Source organism: Pleurodeles waltl, chromosome 3_1 (genome assembly GCF_031143425.1).
Source record: "Pleurodeles waltl isolate 20211129_DDA chromosome 3_1, aPleWal1.hap1.20221129, whole genome shotgun sequence".
Taxonomy (NCBI): Eukaryota; Metazoa; Chordata; class Amphibia; order Caudata; family Salamandridae; genus Pleurodeles; species Pleurodeles waltl.
In genome coordinates this window covers 1,689,969,603-1,689,992,964 of record NC_090440.1, presented here as the reverse complement: position 1 = coordinate 1,689,992,964, position 23,362 = coordinate 1,689,969,603, and the positions used below count along the sequence as shown (strand labels likewise).

The following is a 23,362-nucleotide window of genomic DNA, read 5'->3' as shown; positions in this document are numbered from 1 at the left end:
GTTGGGTTAGTCTGGGTGCCCTGTAGTGGCAGACACACCGCTGATTGAGCTGTCCTAGAGACAGAGGCATGGGCCCGCTGGGTGGGAGCTGTGCTGGTGTTGGCAGAGGGGGTCGGGTCTGGTGTGGCCTGTGGCTGCCTGAGGGGAACCGACTGCCCAGAGGTCCCCGATGGTCCGGGCTGGTCATCAGGTTCACTGTCGACAGAGCTGCTATCCTCAGTGTGGGCCTGTTCCGGTGGTGGGATGGACACTTCTGGACCCTCCTGGCTGGTGTGTTGTCGTTCGGGTCCTGCATGGGGTAAGAGAGTTTGGTTATTGTTTCTGTGTGTACAATAGCGTGCGTGTTATGGGTGCCCTTGTCCCCCAGTGCAGGCATTCCCTTGAGGGAGGTGTTGTGAGGGTAGTTAGTGGGGGGGGGGGTTAGTGCAGTGGTCATGCTTAGGTGATGGGTGCCCATGATTTGTGTTGGCATGCAGGAGTTGGTGTTGGGATGGGTGGATTGTGCTGGTGAGACATTGTCAGGGAGGATGTGTGCTGGGGGATTGGGGGTGAGGGTGGGGGTGTGGGTTGGCATGCTGGTGGGGTGGGGGGGATATAGTAGTTGAGATTGGACTTACCAGAGTCCATTCCTCCGGCTACTCCTGCGAGGCCCTGAGGATGCAGGATGTTCAAGACGTCTTGCTCCCACGATGTGAATTCGGGCGGGGTGGGTGGGGGTCCGCCGCCAGTCTTCTGGACCGCGATGTTGTGCCTGGAGACCATCGATCGGACCTTCCCCCGTAGGTCGTTCCATCTTTTGCGTATGTCCTCCCTATTCCTGGGATGCTGTCCCACCGCGTTGACCCTGTCCACGATCCGCTGCCATAGCTCCGCCTTCCTAGCTATACTGGTGTGCTGCACCTGCGAGCCGAAGAGCTGGGGTTCCACTCTTAGGATTTCCTCCACCATGACCCGGAGTTCTTGGTCCGAAAAGCGTGGGTGCCTTTGGGGTGCCATGGGGTGGTGTGGGTGAGGTGTGGGGTGGAGTCTGTGATGATGAGTATGTTGGTGAGTGGTGCTTTGTGCTACTATGTGGTGTGTGTGATGGTGTAGTGTGCCTCAGTGTGTCTTGCTTTGGATTGTCTGCTGTGTCTCTCTCTCCTTCTCTAGTAATTATGGTCGCAGGGGTTTGTGGGTGATGTGGGTGTGTGTTTTATAGTTGGTTGATTGTGTGGGAGTGGTGTGTGTATGTGTATCAGGTGTGTGTATTTCAAATTGTCCAATGTGGCTGTGTTTTGGTGATGTGTGTGTATTCTGACCGCCGCGGTGTGTACCGCCAATGGAATACCGCGTTTGAATGACCGCCGTGTGGATTCGTGGGTCGTAATGGCATGGGCGTATTTCTGTTGGCGTGACGGTGGAGGTTTGGTCATCTCCAGTTTATCGCTGCCCGCTGATGTGGCGGGCTGCAGTGGGGGACGGAATTTTGGAGGTTTGGCCGTTGTGGGTCAGAATGACCGTGGCGGTTAACCGCGGCCGCGGCGGTGTTATGGCGGTCTTCTGACCGGCGGTAAGGGCCTTTTACCGCCGAGGTCAGAATGACCCCCTAAGTTCCCACCAAAGACAGAGCTTGACATTTGACTTTGTTCTTTGAATGCACAGCAGCAAATGTGATGAGATAAGAATAAGATTTACAGGCCTGTTTACAGAAAGGAGCACTTGGAAGGATACTGTAAATAAGGTTTGGGCATGGGAAGGGACGAACTCAAACTGCAAAGCCTAAAACAAATGAAGCCAGCAAAATGAAAGCAACAAAATGTGAGTTACAAACCACAAGGCCAATGGCAAGCAACAGGCGGAATGCATTCATAAGAAAGCTCCATCAATGTACTTATAGTGTCAGCCATGGAATACTTTGTGGGGAAAGTCCAGTATTCTAGTCCACTCAGTATCTTGCAGAGGTTTGACCACATCAATCACCCAGGTAGTATGACAAGAAGACCTGGAGTGGTTTCCATGTTGCAGGAAAGGTTGGTACACCCATTCTATCAGTTTGCCACCAGTTCCTATGGTGTAGAGCTTCTGGCACATCTCTTGTAGGGTTAGTGCTAGGTGGCAGGCATGAAATAGGGCATTTAATGATTATTGATACGGGCATGGAAATTTAGTAGCTCGCCGTCTAGAAACAAATCTCCCAATTTTAAGACACCTACAGCATGCCACTGATGGAGTTGCTCTGAGCACAGCCGTCCTGTGTGATTGGGAAGGCTTAGCAAGGGTAGTGCAGGAGCACAGGGTTTCTTCATGTAGGTAAATTTACAGGTTCTAGCAAGGCAAAAGAAAGCTGTGCATGATAACCCCGGATGGTGATCCTTAGAATGGTCAGTAGGAAACTATGAGCAGTGCTTTAAGCCTTCCTTAAAAGTCTTTACTGATAAACCCCATCTCATGCAGGGAGGTGGGCAGAAAGCCAGCGAGCCACCCATTGACCTGTGCTGCTGAATAATAGCATTCTAAGTCCAGAAGACCTAAATCTGATAGTGGAAAGAGCTACCCGACGGCACCGCAGCAAGCAAATCAGATGTGTGGCATGTCTGAAGAAGGAATGAAGGACGAGCAGGGGAAGGTTAGTATTATTTTGCAATCATTGGGGTAGCACACCATCTTCACTAGTGCCACGTGGCCCACTACAGAAAGCAGAAGAGAAGACCAAAAAAGCAAACTGGGCATGGAGGGACCGTGACGCTCTGCCGAGATTTCCATCCTGCAAATTAGTGGGAGAATGGTAGATATTAATCACTAGGTATCAAAAGGTAACTGGTTCCCAGTTAAATCTGAGGTCTAATTGTATATAAATGGGAAAACAGTGCCATATGTTAAAGAAACACTAATTACATTTTACATTTTACATAATTGCATTTTTACATTTTGTTTGTGCAATTTACATCCCGAATATTTTGAAGACTATATATGTACTTGACACTTAGGGATAACCCAGATCACTAGTTTGGCTTTTGCTCAATTTCAAAACCATTTGAAGACATGGACAAAGCGGGCAATTGCCTTGCACAACCTTGCAAGGGGGTCTGGCCCTTGCTCACCCTTCACAAGCACAAACAGTGGACCATTGCACCAGAAGAGTTTGCCAAGGTGTGTGGGTGTTGCTTGTTCAACCACCTGAAAGTGCCTCTTCTGTTTCTCTCCTGTGTGCAGAGACAAATCCCCAGATACCCAATACCTTCCGATAGTCTTGGTGGACCCATCTTGTCTGATTTTAGGAATTGTCCCACCTTGTTCTTCTCTTCCTTATTTTTCCAGTTCTTAGCAACAACCCTTTGAATCACTTGCCTTGGATCTCCCATTTGATCTCGATTTCATCCTCCTCTCTTATTATCTTTGATTGGTAGTCCAGGCTCCCATTTCTGAGATAAATGTAGAGTCCCAGACATACACTCTAGTGCTGTTAGACTACAGGCAAGTTGTGGGTACCTCACATCCTGACATTAGGTGTGAGACTGTCGCCCACACCATCTGCCCTGCCCCATTAAGAATGTTTTAGGTTGAAAGTCCATGGGCGGTTGGAGTGAGCCAGATGTTTTTGTTCAATTTGTTTAAACTAGCATAAGGATAATTACCTTAATGTTTCCCAAACTGTTTGCCAGGGGTTTTAACATGTTCAGAAACATAATCAAAATGTTGCTGTTACTTTCTCTTCAAGAAAGATTGGGTAGATTTGGGTAGGAGTGATGGCCTTGACACAGTGCTGAAGGGGATTTATGAACTACTGAACAAGGTCGTACTGTGACACCTGACTGTAGCATACCAGCTGACAATCACAAAAAGACCACAGTGAATAAATAGTGCTATATTAAAGAGTAAATAAATGCACTGACAACATAGTGAGGCATGGCCTCTCTTGGGTGTGTCTGTAAAACTGAGGTTTGTTCTTGAATTTTTGTCCTGAATTTTGACTCTTTGTCCTGAATGTTTGTCCTGAATATTGACCCTTTGTCCTGAATTTTTAACAGTCCTGTCCAGAATTTGCCTAAATGCCAAGTGGTCACCCTAGTTCTGCGGCCTTGCTCGGGTGTGTGTGTGGAGCAACGGAGGGGCTTAACAGCAGTGCTTAATTTGGGCTTGGTGTTTCCGGTGCTGAGCACTGGCATTTATTTTTGAGGGCCGGCGCTTATTCTTCTGCCTCAAGCATTTACTGCGTGCAAAAGACACAGATTGGAAAGACGGACGAAGAGAAAAACAAAAAAGCGCCACAAAGGGAGAATGTAGAAAGCTGCTAGAGTGAGCTGAAGGGGCAGGGAGTGGTTTTAAGTGGATTGAAGGGGTTCGAGATGGCATCAGGATTACGCGGCCTCAGTATTCCGTGTTCCCACATTTAATTGCAGCAGTCGCATGTTTAAGAGGAGGGCTTTGAGCAGCAGCACGTTTTTATTTACAAATTAAGCACTGCTTAACAGACAAGGATCAGCCCGAGCTCGTTTAGCATTGGTTTGCAGCACGGCTGGTGGGTGCGAGCTCTATTCATTTCACTAATGCGTGTAAATGTTAGTATGCTGGACGCCTTAAAGCTCTGTGCTAGTTTGCCTCGCCCCATGAATCTTTACGATGGTGTGTGTAACGTAACATGCTGGCGGTCATATCAATATATCTACATTGAGCAACTTTCAGTTACTGCAATTTATCTGAGTGCTGCTACATCCTATTCTCCTCAGATTAACAGGTGACATTTATTCTCGTGTACTTGCTTTAACTTCAGTGGCACATTTATTTAGAGGTTCAGTGGGGATTTGAAGTTTACACGTTTACTGAAAGACTTCTCATTGTGGCTGCTTTTTCACAACATGTTACACTGTCACCTCTATTTCTGCACATCCAGACAAGCCTCAAATCAAGTGTAGGTTTGGTTGAGTATCTTTGAGAATTATCTGGTTGAAATAGATTATACAAAGTACGATATGCAAGCAAAACAGCTTTATTATTTGCCCGTTTGGGTCACCCAGCTCAACAGGTGTTTGACAAGCTTTCTAAAGAAGATCCTCCTCAGGGACAATTTATGATGTGGGATCAATACAAGGAGGTGGTGGCACATCTTCAAAAACAATATTCTGAGTAACCTAGCATTATGCCAGAAAGGCACAACTTTTTCAGACGGAAGCAGAATATTGATGAGAGCGTTGAGGAATATGTGGCAGCTTAAGAGTTTTAGTGCAATATGTGAATTTGAGAATAACATTATGTTTATCTACATGGACAATTTGTTTTCAGCTGTCACTCTAAAAAAAATATGGGAGAGAATTTCAGTTGTAAGAAGTGAAGTAATTGATCTGGTGAAAGGGATTACATGTTCTATGATCTCATAGAAAGCCTTAAGCAATGAGGTTGCCGTTTACTCTTTGTTTGGAGGAAATTCTGAACTGGATAGTAAAACTGTGCATTGACTGTGCCGGGTAAAACTGGGAAAATGTTGTTAAAAAGAAACATGTGACAATTTGTTATAGATGTAGATCAAAGAACCACATAGATAACAATCCTAATTGCCCTGCATTAACCAAACATTGTAATTTGTGTAAAAGGATAGGTCATTTTCAAGCAGTATGTAAAAGTAAGAAAAATCCTGTGATAAATAGTAGTATTGATGTTTCAGAAAATGATTGCTGAGAAGCAATTAACAATGTAGTGTTGACTGTTGGAAGTAACTGTACAGGGAAAGTGAAGTTGGTTAAAGGACATTTGTATGAAGCACATGAGGAAAATGTTGTTTTTCAGATGAAAGCAGATTCTGGATCCCCTATTTCTATTTTGTCAGATTTAACACTGATTGAGAAATTGAGTTTTTCTTTCTGAAAGTGATGTTATAATCCTAAGGTTTTTGAAGAGAAGAATTTTAATATGTTGGGTTGCTTTATTGGTGTTGTGGAATGTCTGGGTAAGAGTGTAACCATAAAGCCTTATGTTACCATAAAAGGTAAAAACAACATAAGGTGAGAAGATTTGGCACAAATGAAGCTGCATTTAAAATAAGGTGTTGATATTCCTGTGGTTGTGGGTGATATGCCGATTTTTTTTTTATAAATTATTTTAATTTTGGCTTTGATGTGGATGAAATTCTCCAGAAATTTCAAGATGTCTTCCAAGATTATATTGGATCATTTAAGGGATTTGAGCATCAAATTAGACTTGAGTCTCAGCTGGAGCTTATGGTACATAATTAAGACCAGTTTCTCTATGTGTGAGGGAGGAGCTTAAAAAGTTATGTAGTAATTTGTGTTCTGAAGGAATTATCACAGCTAGTGAATCCTCACAGTGGGGGTCTCTGGTTATTATCGCACCTAAGAAGTCAGAGGAGATTAGGCTTTGTGCAAATCTTTGCACTTTAAATAAAACCATTAAAGCGGACTGCCATCTTCTCTTAAAAATACATGATATGTTAGCCAATTTGAGGAGATCAGAGTTTTTTCATTCATTAATTTGAGGTCTGCATTTCACCTAGGTTCATTAACACCTGATTCACAAGAACCTACCACCTTCGTAACACCTTTGAGGATTTTAAATATATGCGGTTAACATTTGGGCTCGCTTTGGCTGTGAATGTTTTCCAAAAGCTAATGGATAATTTGTTTGGAGATATAGATAGGGTGAAGGCCTTTCAGGATGACATCCTGATTTTTAGTCAATGTGTTGAAAAATATAACCACATTATGGAACGTGTTCTAACTATATTATCTCAAGAGAGGAATGACTGTGCAAAGGAGCTAGTGCAAATGGTTGGTGGAAGAGCTAGAATATTTGGGTCATATCATCACTTCTACAGGTATCAAGCCATAATTTAACTTAATTGAGACCATTAAACTTGCAAGTCTGCCCCCATTTCTGGGTTTGAGCAATTATTATGCTTGATTAATACAGGGTTATCCTTAAATTTCTATGGTTTTCAGAAATGGAGTAGGCTTTTAGGAAAGGTATGCTTCTAATCAAAGAAGCTCCAGCATTGAAAACATTTATCTCGGGAAACAAGCATATGATCACAGTAGATACAAGTTTATTTGGACTTGGAGTTGTTTTACGTCAGTGGGTATCTGGCAGGATAGAGATGGTAGTTTTTGCATCCACAATGTTAAAATTGTCTGATACAGACGACAGCACCATAGACTGTGAGGATCTAGCCTGTGCTTGGGTAGTAGAAACCTTTAGAACTTACATTTGGTGATATGGTTTTGAATTGTATACAGATGATATTTTGAATGGTCAAGAAGCCAATAAGGCATCAGCAAGACTTTTAAGATTGCTTTTGAAACTCCAAGAATATAACTTTCAGGTGAAACTTTTTTCCAGACACTAAGAATTATAGAATAGATTGCTTGTCGTACATGACATTAAACAACAGAGAAAATTTTGAGTCCCTGGATGATTCTGAATGTGGGGTTGCTGCTGTAGATACTGTGAATGTGTGTGGCAGCAACATTTTTGAAGATGATAGGTTGTCAGCTTATACTAAGGATTAAAAGGTGTGTCAAATGAAGGAGTACATTAAGAGGGGCTGTCTGAAAGGGAGGTGTTTGACTAGTGATAAGAAGAGTTATTCTCAAATAGCTAAGGAACTTTCCATTGTCAATGTCATGGTTGTGAGACCTTTTTGTTCCACAGAGGTCCTAATGGAAAATGTCATTTCTCTAGCTCATAAGGGGCATTTAGGCATTACAAAAATAGTTACAAATTGGAAACAACTTTACTAGAGGCCTTCTCTTGATGCTCAAGTACTAAATCTACTGTGTACTTGTTGCCCTTAACTGCTGCACCCCAGTGGCCCCCCTACTTCTCAACCTCATCAAGCCATACTAGCTTGGTAAGGTTTTTCCTTGATATCTCAAGTTGTGAGTCACTTTTCACCAGGACTTACTTTGTGCCACAGGGCAATTAGTCCCCCCTTTTGCACCTGAATGTTTCAATCTTCTCTACGCCATCCATAGTACATGGTTTCGCAGTGGGTCCCTTGTCAACGCTGCATGATTTTCTGGTCACTTTCGTACCCTTATCCTCTACCTTGTGTCACCTGACAATGCATTTGAATTGCCCTCCCCCATTGCATTGGTTGCTATCACTCACACCCACCCCCCCACCCACTGGGTGTTTTCACTTTTCTTTATATTAATATGACTCAATTCTATAATCTCCTTTTTACCTCGTTCCTTCTCCTCCTAATCTACTGTCCTCTCTCTCTCTTTCCTCCTGATATTTATATAGGTTTTGGCTACTTTTGTAGCATTCCTCAGTCTCTCAGGAACAGCCCATGTCCTGATGATGATCCCAGCACTAATTGTGGGATCAAAGCGCCAGCGACTAAAGTTCCCTGACTCACAATGTTGTAACTAAGTTAATGTGTACGAGCATGACAACATATGTATGTGACTTATTCTGTATCTATGTTATGTCACAATTAACTTGTCTGATGACGGTCGCTTTTTAAAAAATGCTTGTGGTTTCCCACATTATTCGTCTATTTAATAAATGCAAATACCATTTTGAAACAATTTATTCACCTTTTTTCATAGATTTCGTTGCAACTCTATGATTATTATGTTCATCTTATTTAATTCAGGGACCATTGTTCCTTACAAGTACTAAATGTAGTCAATAATTGTCCTGAGTGTTTATGATCGGACAAACATTGGCAAACACCTTTGCATCCTGTTTTTTTTTTACTGATGCGCTGTGGGCCAAAGTGGCCTTAGATTTCTCTGGCACTTATTATACCTTACAGGCAAAGATGAAATATTTAGATCTATTAATTGACTATTATTCCAAATTGATGTATTATTCATGTGTTGATGCACTGAATCTACCATTGTGTTTCTGGAAAATGCGCTTAACATTGAGGGGACACCAAACAAATTGTTACTGATACCGGGATAAATTTTGTGGCGCATTGTATGTGTACATTTTTGGGATTGAATGATGTAAAATTTTAAGGTAGCTTTATCTAGTCCACCATTGAATGGATTAGTGGAATGAGCTAATAGATTAATCAAAGAAGGTATCCAGACAGCAATAGCTTGCAAATTAGATGTTAAAAAGTTTCTAAAAAAAATGCAGCGTTATTGTATTTCATCTCACACTACTACAGGTGTTTCACCTTCTAGGTTATAAAGAAGAGGAGAACCTCACACTATCCTCTTTCCTGAACGGTTAAAGAACAAAATGGTGTACATCTGAGTGAGAGTAAGGGTTTGAGAAAAGATATTTGTCGAAATGTTTGTAATAAGCAGGACATGACTAAGATTTATTTTGATGAAAAGAACAAATGTAAGGATGATGATGATGTTAAGGTTGGAGATTGGGTTTTGATTAGAAAACCTTAAACAACAGTAAAAGGTGAGTCAAAGTTTCCTTCGCCTGTAGTGGTGGAGAAGGTTAGCAAAGGCTCTATTTTGCTTACTTGCAAAGGGTGGTGGAGTAGGAGACTGTTGCATAACAAAGGCCCCCGCAGCCCCCACGGTGGAGGGAGGGCCCGAGCTCCAGGGTGCCCCCTCAGCACAGTGCACTGTGGATGGGCGTCAGGCCCCTGACTGGGCTTCAGGGGGGAGAGGGCCCCCTCCCAGTTCTTTGTAGATGGCTGGAGAAGCAACCAGAATTATTAGAGAAAAAAAGGGAAAACATGTGACTGATGTGATTGGTCAACGTAGTTGGAAGGCTCTGATAATATTGTTAAGGGTCAGCCAACTAATGATGACAATTTGCATGTGTTGATTCCTCAGCAAACAGTTTCGTCATCTGAAGAAGCAAATGTGTATGACACTAATTAGCCTGTCCAGGTACTGGATAATCCACAATTTTCTCTAAGTTATTCATTTTATTCGAAGGTTTCAAGTGAATTTTCAGCAGATTCAACATTTGATGATGTATCTAGCAATGGAGGGTTAGTTGTGAATATTGGTAGAGAAGTTAGTGCTAGAGCTTCCACGTTACCCAAGAAATGTTATGATTATTATTTGTACAAATAAATTTTAAAAAATGATGATAAGGGGGGCGATGGTGTGATATTTTGCTGTTGTTATGTCTTTTCAGATGGTAGGTTGGGAGTTAATTGTATGGCTTTGTAAGTAGGTTATAATTGTGTTAACCTTGCAGTGTATGTCATTGATTCACTGGCTTCCATGTTCTGGATTCTGGAAGGGTTGGACTGGAGATTATGTCAGGGACAGTTGTAGGAGACATCGAGGCTAGCTGGCCGTATTCAGTTGTGGGCCGAATTTAACGGAAATAAACCAGGCGTATTTATTTTAACAAGAGGATACCCTGCTGTGTGTAATTCTTTTCGGTCTCTGCTGAGAATATTGTGTTTTGGACAAAACATGCTTTCTTTCATTCAGGTCATGAAGAGCATCAGGTGATTGTTTCTGATCTTTGTTTTCTGTTTTTTTCTAATCTGGGGGAACGCTGGTGTTTTCCCCAATCTTAGCAAGCTAGGGCTTTATATGCTATTGAGTAGGTTGCAAACAATGGGTGCTAATTGCACACCGATACTATGTGATCTGGCCAGCATTTTGCGATGTGACTGATGTTCGAATTTAGTAATTTCGCAAAATGGATATTTCCAAAATGTCTCAAAAGCTCCTGCCTTATTAACGTTAATGAGGCAGGACGCAATATATGGCCACCTACAAATGGCTTTGAAGGCAGAGATGGAGACCTGTCTGGGACAGCGGATCTCTGCCCTTCTCTTTGCATTATCTGGATGTCAACTTTTAAAGACAAAAAAAGCCCGTGTCCTTTAAAAGGGCTGGTATTGCTTTTCAAAAAAATATTGACATCCAGGAAAGACATAGGGGGAGCAGGCAGTGGTTACTCTTTCATGCCAGCTCATATTTGTAAATTGGAAAAGGGTGCAAAAACCTTTTTATGAGTCAGAAAACCTTTTCCTAGTTGTAAAAAACAAAGCTTTAGTATATTGTACAATATGGTTTTAAGGTCGTAAATCCTGTGTGTGTCAATTGTGGGTTTTGTGACTATCAAACAAATTTGAATTTGAGACCTGATCTCATGAGCTGGACCTGGACAACTCGAAGTGAACTGTCCTCTGGGCCATCAGGACACTGCTCCGGACTGCACTTTATCCCTTATTGGAAAGAACGTTACACCTATTTTGTCACTTTAGATTAATGTTCTCTTTCAGGATCAGTCTCTCTGTGTGGGCACTCATTACCTTCTGCCAGATCAGATTTTGCGTTGTGTGAATTTCCTGTTATAACTTGGGCGCACCAACTAGCCTTGTGCTATCACCATGAGCATAACTAACAGTATATTTTGTATATAGCATGCACTGAGCAGAATGGCTTCTATTTGGGTGAGCGTTTGTACTTGATTGGACCAGAGACAAGTTATAAACCTGATTATGCTCCAGGAGAGTTATGCTTCAATGTAGGTATAAAGAAGGAAAATCACAAGGTGATGAATGAAATACGTGTATTAATCTCAGCCACTGGTGTTTACTCAGGGCCACATTTGAGACTAATTTATATTTTACTTTCCGTGCCACTCCAGGCATGGGTCAACAATATGCAAATTAGCCTTGACCTGCCCCAAGGTGGACAGTCCATATGGAACCACTAGGCCCCTTCACCAAGGGACTGAAATACAAGCAGCCACAAACATGTTTTGGCCTTGTTGGTCCTCAAGAGGAACTGGAAGCAACAGAGTTTCCTCCCTGAATTCCTTTAGTTTTTCTCTCCCACTGCCTCGCTGTCATTAACCGCCAATCTTTGGCCATTTGCATCCGGTTCTATAAGTTTTTATGTTTTTAAAGTTCTGTTATTTACTTTTTTGTGTTTTGTTTCTGTTGCACAGCCTTACGATGCCTAAATTACAGCCCAATACAGCGCCGGAGGTTGAGCAAGCTCCTGGAGGGTCAAGAATCTTCATCCAATTCTTCACTGAAAATTTTGCTTTCTTCAAATCATGGCACTAACTGCAGGGAAAGTAATTTTCCAAACTTGAGGGTTGTCCCTCAGACTGTGGTCAGCTCTGGACTCTTCTCGCTTCATTCTCCTGATCAGAAGCTCAACCAAGGTTCAGGAGAGGCAGGCGATAGCCCAGCAGAAAAGCCACTGTCAGATGCAGAGGAAAAATGCAAGGCAAAGAGAGTGTGGTTCTCGGATCCCTGTTTACCCTTGGTGGGCCAGAGCACGAGCACCCCTATCTATTTCCTAAATGGTGAGTTCTGAGTACATGGGATCCTAATCCCCACAATGTCTGTGCCAGTACTTAAGGGAGGTCATGTGTCGTTGAGCTGTGCAGCATATTATGAGAAGCCTTTCTTGCAGAAGCTGGTTCCTTTTATCAGGTATTTCTTCACATCGTCCTTCAGGATCACTAGTCTGAACCTATGCAGATAGTGATCTAACCACCAGGGTACTTCAATTTCTAAGGTCGAAGATTATTTTAGAGTTTAGCAAATCACTGCAAAAAGTGGCGGGTATCCTGTCCACCGTACTTAGAGTGCCATTGACATAAGTGCACTCTTAATGCAGCTGGTGGGACATCCACCAGTTTCCGGAGGATATTTGCATTCACCCAACTCTCAATGCGGTCCTCAGTACTTGTCTGGAGGAGCCCAGTGCAATTCTTCATTTCAGCCTCTCTGTTATGTCTGTGTTTTTTAATGGTTTGTAACGATAACACTGCAAGGTATTACAGAGCTCGAGATCATTGTTCAGCGTTCTATCCCACATTACACAGGGACATTTTCATTTGATTCTGTTAAAAGCTAGCCCACGCTCTTTTAAAACTGTATGTGCAAAGAGCAGAGTGACAGTGTGGTCATTACTTCAGACTATATAAACACATGACCTGATTGCACGTCTGTCACTGGGCGGTTGGCTCACAGTGGCACTGAATCTCAACTTATTCAATGCAGGGAAACCATTACTCATTTTCCATTCCCAGGACCGCCATGCATGACATGACAGTGCGTAAGGAACGCACAATATCACCAGGCAAAGGGACGAACGTCTCTGCATATCAGGGGCATTGTTTTTTGTTTTCATAAAACAAAAACTTTGCCAAGTGGGCACATTAAAGTTGGCAAAGGATCCGTGCCCTGAATGAAGTCACAACAGCAGTTGCTTCCATGAAGAGATCTGCACCCGCCTGGCTGGGATCCCTAAATCTGGTGGGCGGTCCTCTACCAGAGGAGAGGAGGCCAATGCTTCAGCTGATCTAGCAGGTTGGCGGCCCACCCGCAGACTCTAAATGTGGTCCTTTGCATGCTCAGCGTGTGATGCTGAGGAAAAGGCATGCAAGATACAAGGATCTCACTGTGGCTAAATTTATCCATCTTTTAATCCAGTCCCACTTATTATTGCAAATGAGGGGAACATTTAAGTATCCTTATATTTGTAAAATGGAGGTAGGAATGGCATTACGCAATATAATTCATATGCTTGATTGACGAGGCCAAGGTTTAGTGCTGGGTGCGGAGTGGGATGGATTGGCAGATTGCAGTGGGATTCAGAGGGAGAATATGTTCCCAGGTCATGAAAATTTAGAATACCATCAATCATCCTACTAGAAGCTTCCCCACGTGTTCAACGCTCCAAGACGACATCAACATTCAATTACCCTTTCTAATGAAAATTCAAATTTTGGGATACGATTCATAAAGGTTGTACTCTGGATTGATGCACCCACCCTCTATGGTTTTAATAGTTTATGTAGAGAGCTGCTTCACCCTCAGATCTGACACAGAATTTGTGGAGCCTGCTCCAGAAAACTAGGGTACAACTAAGCAAAAACCATGCTCCCTTGCCAGTCCTAGACACTCATTGCCTTGGCGAGAATGGACCTGGGGCACAAAGAAAACAATGCTTCAGCCAAGACGCAACTTGGGGTTCTACATCAATAAATGCACCTTATCACAAACTCAAGAAACACGTAGGCAGGAAAAGAGAAAACTTTCTCATGCCACAGACGTTCGTCTTTCCTGATGTTAGCCAAGCCACAGTTCTGACAAGGTGGGCACTGAAGTCAGTAAAGGAAGCTTTCCTGCAGTAAGGGATGAAAGCAGACTTGCTTTAGCCCGCAAGGCAGAGAGTTACCCAAAAAGAGAAAAAACATGTAGTGCAGGCATAATACGCACCTACAGCCTTTAGATCCTAGAGAAATGTAGGGAGACAGAATACCATGAAGAACTGTGTATGGTACAAAAGAGTTAAGAAACACAAAGTGGTCGCTGAATTGAAGGTGCTCCATGAAGAGAATCAACGTGAAGGAGGTTTGCTCACACTTAGTGCTGTTGGTTCGTTCTGGTGGGTTTTGTGCCAATATATAGAAGAGTCAGCATCCCCTTGGTGAGGGCAGGAGGTGGCACAAGACTCTGTACAGCATCCAGGACTTCATCACCAGCGCATCCTTCCCTTCCCACTCTGTATCTCTCATCCGTCACTCTTGATCCCTCAGTCCCTCCTAATTACTTCCATCTCTACTCATTATCCCTCATCTCTCTGTCTTTACTCCTCAGTCCTCATTTCTCACTCTCATCTATCACCACTCCTCACTTTTGAACTCTACCCTGTTTCTTGCCTTCCTTGTGGCTCGTGCTGCATTCCTCTTTTCTCACTCCTTATTTCTGATCCTTCATTCCTCATCATTTACACCGTATGCCTCATTCCTTAAATCTCACCCTTAATCCATCATTCCTCACTCCCATCTCTCACTCATTACTCTTCACCTTGTTTTAATTTTTTTCTGAAAACAAATACACCTGCCGCTAGCCACCGACCAGGAGGGTTACTAACACCAAAGCAAAATCAAACTCACAGCCAGAAGAGGCCTTCTTGGACCTCCCCACCCCTTTTCAGGGTACACATCAGAGGGTGGTTAGACGCTACATTCAACGTAATTCTAAGATGGCCTGGAGCATACCATGGTGACTCATTAACCATCTACATGAAGAATATAGGGGGTCATTACGACATCCACCTGTTTCACGTATGGCCAAGAGGTCACTTGTGACTTCCGTTGTACCTTACAAACAAAACGTTATATTCAAATTAAGTGTATGTCTTGAGCAGGGTTCTCAGCCTAAACATTGTTGATGATTTGAACTGCAAAACAATACACACAAAAAATACAGAAACGAGCATTCAGCAAACAAATTCACAGATGATAAAACATTTTACTTAATTTGCTAACAAATATAACTAAAAATATTTTATAAATGTTTTTAATAGGAAGGTTGGAGCTTTTCTAAATTCAATTGAGGTCACACATCCATACTATAGTCTGTTGTTGCACATGCACTGCCGCCACAAACCAATCTGAGGATACTAATTACATTTTTAGCCTCCAATTTCAAATTCCTTGACATTTACAGTACGTTTTAAAATTATCAGTTGAACAATTAGCCACTTTATTTATATACACTTTATTAATGTGTTAATATAATTTAATTTTCTAAGCAGCTATGAACCCCCTGAGGAGGCTTCGAGGACCCACAGGGGTCCTAACACCAGAGGTTGGGAATCATTGGTCTACAGACAATCTGTAGCCCAATACCTTTGAGAAGCCATCATGCACATGAAGATACATGTACCACAACCACGTGGCACCTACTTGGCAGCATAGGTAATTTGGAAGGACAGACCTTCTCTTGGGCCGGCATTCAGTAACAACTTTGTGTGTGTTTGACACTCCTTTAATGCAGAGGTGCATTAATAGGCCCTTAGGCGGACAGAATCATTACTCTAAATCCGACCTACACGCTGCGCACATCACAGCACCAGTACCAGTAATATTCTTTTTTTAATTCTTGTGACTTATGTCCAGACTGGATCATGCTTCCATAGGATTTTCAGTGTTAATTCTGGACAGTTATTTCTGAAGCCTTGAGAAAGTCAAACATATGATGAAGCACACTTTGGCAGGATAGTACCATATAATAAGAAACATAATGGGGCTGTGACCATCACCACAATGACAACCCAAACAACTCTCTAGAGCTCTATTATTTCCTTTGTATCTTTCAGGCATGTGGAGGATATTTGCTTATTTTTTCCTTTTATCCATTGCCGTGATTCACTTGGTGGACAATTATATGATGAAACTGCATAGCAGACAGTGAAAAGCGCGACGGGTGCAACTGCACCCGTCGCACGGCCCAACACCGCCGGCTCCATTAGGAGCCGGCTCCTATGTTGCGGCCTCATCCCCGCCGGCCCAGAGGGAATGTCATAATGGGGGCCGCGCGATCCCAACCTCTGGTGTTAGGACCCCTGTGGGTCCTCGAAGCCTCCTCAGGGGGTTCATAGCTGCTTAGAAAATTAAATTATATTAACACATTAATAAAGTGTATATAAATAAAGTGGCTAATTGTTCAACTGATAATTTTAAAACGTACTGTAAATGTCAAGGAATTTGAAATTGGAGGCTAAAAATTTAATTAGTATCCTCAGATTGGTTTGTGGCGGCAGTGCATGTGCAACAACAGACTATAGTATGGATGTGTGACCTCAATTGAATTTAGAAAAGCTCCAACCTTCCTATTAAAAACATTTATAAAATATTTTTAGTTATATTTGTTAGCAAATTAAGTAAAATGTTTTATCATCTGTGAATTTGTTTGCTGAATGCTCGTTTCTGTATTTTTTGTGTGTATTGTTTTGCAGTTCAAATCATCAACAATGTTTAGGCTGAGAACCCTGCTCAAGACATACACTTAATTTGAATATAACGTTTTGTTTGTAAGGTACAACGGAAGTCACAAGTGACCTCTTGGCCATACGTGAAACAGGTGGAACTAAATTTTAACTTTTAGATGGGACTTGAAGTTTTTTAAGGCAATGTGGGTAGTTAGATGGTCATCAGTCATCAGTATCACTCATTTGTACCAACAGTTCATTCTAGATCCTTGGTCCCAGGATTGAGAAGGCTCTAACCCTGCTCCTTTCCTTCTTAACTGTTTCTGCTGTCAAGATGTTCTGGTGCCCAAACCATAAACCTCCTGTTGACACTTGGAGGCTAAACTTGCTGTTTGAAAAGAGGGAATGTTTGACGATATGGCACGCATAATGCGTTGAAGTGTATAACCCCTGTATTTGAGATGACATATTAAATGAACTGCACATTCTATCGTTAATTTGCAGAAAGACCAACATTGTTTTTAATTTTTATCTTCCAAATTCATCAAGACTAAAAAGAATTGCAGTACATTTCACACAGGAACTCATAATAACAATAAAAAGCATAGTTTATTACAAATATATTACAGATAGCTCAAAAAACACTTTAGCAATGCATTGGCATAAACGTATTAATTTTCTTTATAAGACATTTAAAAAGTCAAACATGGGTATTATATTTTGTCATTTGTTACCAAGATTAATAACTGCCATTTCTATACACGACAAATAGATACATATACCACCATTCCTTCACATCAAGTAGGTTCGGTCCAGCCATAATCTTGAGATCTGCAATCTGGCAAGAACTACAGGAGCAAAAACGATTCCCTTGAATCTTAGCGGAATTATTTCAGAATCGTCTAACAAAATTAATTCAGGTGACATGGTAACTTCTACTTTGGTAGCTGACCATGCTCCCGTTCCTCCTGTTGCCATTAAGCCTGTACAGCCGGGCATGTAATGAACATATGGACTGGCTCACCATGATCAGTGAGGCAATCAAGGCGTTTTGAGTCTTCCCAATATCATCATTTACGCAGTATGTCCGGCGTGTAATACATTTATATTTATAATGATGAATTTTAAGCCGAGAAACGTTTAGAAGCTACGAGTTAAACTTATGCTGTGCTGCACTTTCCTGGGTAAAACTGGTTTGGGGGCTTCCAGGACCATGGGTCTATGTGCAGGGGCGTTATTTGGTCAGTCAGAGAGAGGATCTGAGCTTCAGATATTCTGACAATCAGGCTGGCATATAATGTTAAATACATTACAGGACAAGCAGGGTGCATGAGAGGGCCCTAAGGGGGATGGAAAGGGAGAGGAATGCAGTTTGGTAGGAGTAGTGAGAGAGAAAACAAACAAAATAGTCTGTAAAATAACCCACATTTTTGAGGACTTTCAAAACAGAGAGTGAAAGGGTGTTTTTTTTGTCTGTGTATGTACATATTCCTGCTGAAGTCTGACTGACATCTCACAATAACAGACTGAAAGCGCTTGTACTCAACTATTTATCAGAAAATAAATTTATTAGGGGGGTGTACCACCCCAAACCCTTCCCCCTAAAGATGCGCCCCTGTCTGCGAGTTTTAGAATATTATTAGGTTACTTCTCCAAACAGAGCTAGGAGTTCGCTGATAGTGTCCTTATGTCTAGAAGACAACAAATATTATAGGAAAGTAAGTGGGTTCAAGTTGATCACTTGACCTTTGAAATACTCCATTGTCTGTAAGTATTTAAAATATCCCTAATCTGTTTCAATAGATTGATGCCAATGTATTTAACTGAAGTAGAGAATTATCTCCGAATACTTTGATGTCTGCACTTTTGTATGAGACCAGATATGGCCTCCCCATCCGAAGAAAAGCTGGGGAAGCATGGATTATGCCACAAATAAGTATGGGGGTTATTACAACTTTGGAGGAGGTGTTAATCCGTCCCAAATGTGACGGATATACCACCAGCCGTATTACGAGTTCCATAGGATATAATGGACTCGTAATACGGCTGGTGGTATATCCATCACTTTACTGTCACTTTTGGGACGGATTAACACCTCCTCCAAAGTTGTAATAACCCCCTATATTTGTTAACTCTAGGAATATGTCATTTTTTAGGTATGGCATTCCAGACTCGCACGTATACCTGCAGGGTCTTGAATATTGTTCTTTTAAAATAGAAATGTTCAAAGAATGCTGGGGCTGTCGCAATAGAGATCCTCAAGAAGCCAGGTTTTTAAAGAGAGGCCAAGAAATTGCAAAAGTCTTATTGAAAAACTGGCCCAAAAATAAAACTTTAAGCATAGAAGTGCCTACGCTCTTTGCTTAACGGCTGTTGCAGCTGAGAGAGAGCTCTCTTTGGTTTCTTGTCTTGCATTATAAATTGGGACCATATTCTATCCACCCTCCCCAAGGAAATTACATATGCAGTCTTCTAAAATAACAAAGGAATTAAAGTTTGCACTGTTTGAGAGACCCCCCTCAATGTTTATGTGCCTTACACTTGGGTTCAGGTGTGCAGAGACCCCTCTATGAATACTAGAATGGCCTTCTGCTGTCGTCTATTGGTGAGCAAATGCCCCTGTGTGAATGATCCTCTGGTTTGCATTTACACCTTGAGGCGTAAATAGGAAGAGTCCCTGTAATGCAGATGAAAGGGTTTACACCTATTTGAAGGCGACAGAAGCCATTGTGCAAACACTCAAATGTCTTACACTTATATTTATATTTATTGATATGTATTTATTTGCAAAAGCAGATACCAGCATTTTGTACAGAAATGCTACATTATTACACATGACGCTAGGGAGGATAAATGAGATAGTTTAGTTGGATGCATTGAATTTCAGATCTATTTAACTGGCAAGCATTTATGAGTAAAATACTATACACAATTGTCAACCACATGGTAAATCTCCAATATCTCAACAAAATGAAGGTGATCCTTTTGAGGTGTCCTATAAGTGGCAATATCAGCAAAAAGAAAACTTAGTGGTCTAGCTTGACTCAAATGGAAATGTTAGGGAAACAAGGCAAAAATCATAAAAAGAATGATCATACACAAATTGCAAGATCTGCAGGAGCTACCTCGCGTCACGTCTATTAAACACCCCTACATAAAGGGCTCCCACCTGCAACTCAGGAGCAAGAGGGTCCCCTAATTACCCCACATTAACAGAGACAAGCATAGCCCCAAGAGGGAGCGATTAGTGACTTCTCAGGCATATGCTCCCCTCGCGTTATTCATAAAGATCTTTCCTCCTCACGGGAATAAGCTTATTTCGTGCCCTGGTGCTCCAATTTAACTTTAGGGGGAAGGTGAGCACAGTCTTGACATCCAGCATGCCCACACCTTTTTAGGGCCCTCTCCCGTCAGCATCGCAGGGCTCGGACTTGGAAAAAAACACAGTTCACTCTCCTCCACAAAATACTTTTGTAGATTTCCTCTGTCAACATCACTTTTCTCTAGTCCATGATTGCCATAACCGTCCTTCCACCCCAGACCTGGCTTTCGACTTCTCCATAGGGTGTCTGTAAAGGTACAGTATTTGCGGGCAATCTATCTTCTCTCTCAGACCAGAGATATTGCTCACAGGCTTTTTAAACATTTCTATCCTACCAGAGATCCGTGAGAATCTCGGAAGAACGCCCAGAACCCAAAACTAGGCTCCTCTCATCAAGTTGTCTAGCTGTTCTACCTAGTCATCCATCTGCGTGCCACTAAGTGCTTAGATTTCTTCATGTGGATACAGCTACTTTGTAGTGCTTCAGTGTCATAAGCCGGGTCTTCCAAAAGGACTGCTAAACACCACCTGGGGCCCTCGATCTTGACCATCACAACCAAAACCATGGACTAGCTGATACCCCTCTTTAGCTGATGTTGCAGTGTAGGGTGCTAATGGAATAGAGTAATGTTTTCTTCCTACTCCTCATCATGGTGGTCCTCAGCAATAACTCCTACCTGCGTGCTGTGGCTAGAAGAACTCTCCTTTCCAGTCCATCTTTTCCTCTAAATCTTTCAGAGTCAAACATGGCCAATTCTTTGGCCACAAACTCCCAGTGGGCATCCCAGTTGGATGCTCAGAGTGACTAGGTACTTTAGCCTTGTCACCCATGATCACTGAATTGCATGTGGTGTGGAAACTCCCCTGCCGGTGGTGCTGTCTTCCCACCAGCTTCTTCACCCACTATGCTATAGGTGGCAGAAAACACTTCTCGCAGTGCAAGTTACACTACGGGCTACTTCTGGTATACTCTGCAGCCTCACACAGCTAAACAAATATTAGAGGCCCTGCGTTGGTTCAACACTATTGACCTTCAGGTTCTTCACCACAAGGCTGCCAGGGTGTGGCCTGGGAAGCTCAGCAAATGAATGCTCAGGTATCACACCGCTGACAGAACTTGACCTGCAAGCTCTCCTATTTCCTATCCCTATTGCACCAAAACATCAGGCTATAGAACCCAGAACGTGAGCCCAAGAAGAGAGCAGACATCTTGGGAACTTGCAGGCCCCTCCCCCAAAGATGTATTTAGGAGTATTTTGAGGAATGGTGAGTAGTTACCATAGGGATGGAGTTGGGTAGGCTGTCATACAGGTGACCGGATGCTGCTTGTCTGATGGGATTTAATGGGAGGGTTGTCAGCCAAGTTATTCTTGAATAATAAGAAGAAGGACTTTCAGAGCAGCACAGGTTGCAGGAATTGAAAGAATGGCCCTAAGTGTACCTGGTTGTGGGTTCCAGTGAGTGAACGGAGTCAAAAGAAGGATCTGAAATGGGGCAAAGTGCAAAGTGTATTAAGGACTGTGAGGAGATTGTGGTTGGGTAAGTGCAGCTGGCAGCTCTTAGGATCAGTATGTAGGGTCAGGTTTTCAGAGAGGTAGGATGAGGAGGTATTGTGAATGTCATTATAAACCAGATGTAGGAGGCTGGCCTGGCTTATAGTGGGTACCTTGTGGTTCTTACTCCTTGTGCCAGGTCCAGTTATCCCTTATTAGTAGATTAGAAGTGTTCTAGCAGCTTAGGCTGAAAGAGGTAGCTATAGCAGAGCATCTTAGGCTGAACTAGGAGACATGCAAAGCTCCTACTATACCACTTATATCATATAGCACTATATCATAAGAAACCCAATACTCAGAGTTACTAAAAATAAAGGTACTTTATTTTAGTGGCAATATGCCAAAAGTATCTCAGAGGATATACTCCCTTAGGAGGTAAGTAAAATACACAAAATATACACACAAACCAAAATCAGGTAAGTAAACAGTTAGAAAAGTAGTGCAAACACTGTAGAACACAATAGAATGCAATAGGAGACAATAGGCCTAGGGGCAACACAAACAATATCCTCCAAAAGTGGAATGCGAACCACAAATGGACCCCAGTACGAGTGTAGTGTGCAGAGGGTCCCTGGGAGTGTAAGAAAACACTAAGGGTGTCTAAGATACCCCACCCCAAGACCCTGAAAAGTAGGAGTAAAGTTACCCTACTACCCCAGAAAGACAGTGAAGTCGAGATAGGGGATTCTGCAAAGACAACAACTGACTGCAAAGCACTGAAGATGGATTCCTGGACCTGAGGACCTGTAAAGGAAGGGGACCAAGTCCAAGAGTCACGCAAGTGTCCGGGGGGGGCAGGAGCCCACTAAACCCCAGATGAAGGTGCAGAAGGGCTGCCTCTGGGTGGAAGAAGCTGAAGATTCTGCAACAACGGAAGGTGCCAGGAACTGTTCCTTTGGTCAGAAGATGTCCCACAGCGTGCTGGAGGATGCAGAGTTGTTTCAAAGCAGAAAGACCGCAAACAAGCCTTGCTAGCTGCAAGAGTCGCGGTTGAAGGTATTGGGTGCTGCCAGGGCCCAGGAAGGACCAGGAGGTCGCCCCTTGGAGGAGGAGACCGAGGGGGTGCTCAGCAACATGGAGAACCCACGCAGAAGCAGGCAGCACCCGCTGAAGCATTCAGAAGATCTGAGCACGACGGTTGACTCAGCACAACAAAAGGGGGTCCCACAAAGTCGGAGTCCATCTCAACGAGTCGGGCAATGCAGGACGGAGTGCTGGGGACCTAGACTAGGCTGTGCACGCAGGAAGTCTAGCAAAAGTGCACAAAAGCCCTAGCAGTTGCAGTTCACACAGTACACAGGATTACTGTCTGGCGTGGGGAGGCAAGGACTTACCTCCACCAAATTTGGACCGAAGGGCCACTGGACTGTCGGGGATACTTGGATCCAGCTCCTGTGTTCCACGACCCACGCTCGTCAAGATGAGAGCCGACCCAGAGGACCGGTGATGCTGAAGTTTGGTGCCTCCGATAGCAGGGGGAAGATTCCATCGACCCACGGGAGATTTCTTCTTGGCTTCCAGTGCAGGGTGAAGGCAGACAGCCCTCAGAGCATACACCACCAGGAAACAGTCGAGAAAGGCGACAGGATGAGGCGCTACAATGTTGCTGGTAGTCTTCTTGCTACTTTGTTGCGGTTTTGCAGGCATCCTGGAGCAGTCAGCGGTCGATCCTTGGCAGAAGTCGAAGAGGGAAGTGCAGAGGAACTCTGGTGAGCTCTTGCATTCGTTATCTGATGAGATACCCACAGGAGAGCCCCTAAATAGCCATCAGAGGAGGATTGGCTACAGAGAAAGGTAAGCACCTATCAGGAGGGGTCTCTGACGTCACCTGCTGGCACTGGCCACTCAGAGGTGTCCATTGT

At 43.1% G+C, this 23,362-nt stretch overlaps 1 protein-coding gene across 1 annotated transcript in view; it reads left to right on the top strand.

Annotated features, from left to right (window-relative positions):
- SPATC1L (spermatogenesis and centriole associated 1 like) overlaps window positions 1-23,362 on the top strand; it is a 90,376-nt gene that overhangs the window by 33,202 nt on the left and 33,812 nt on the right. The window contains exon 2 of the mRNA XM_069221550.1: window positions 11,836-12,201. Coding sequence (XP_069077651.1) covers window positions 11,836-12,201 — 366 coding nt within the window. The remainder of the gene's footprint in view (window positions 1-11,835; window positions 12,202-23,362) is intronic.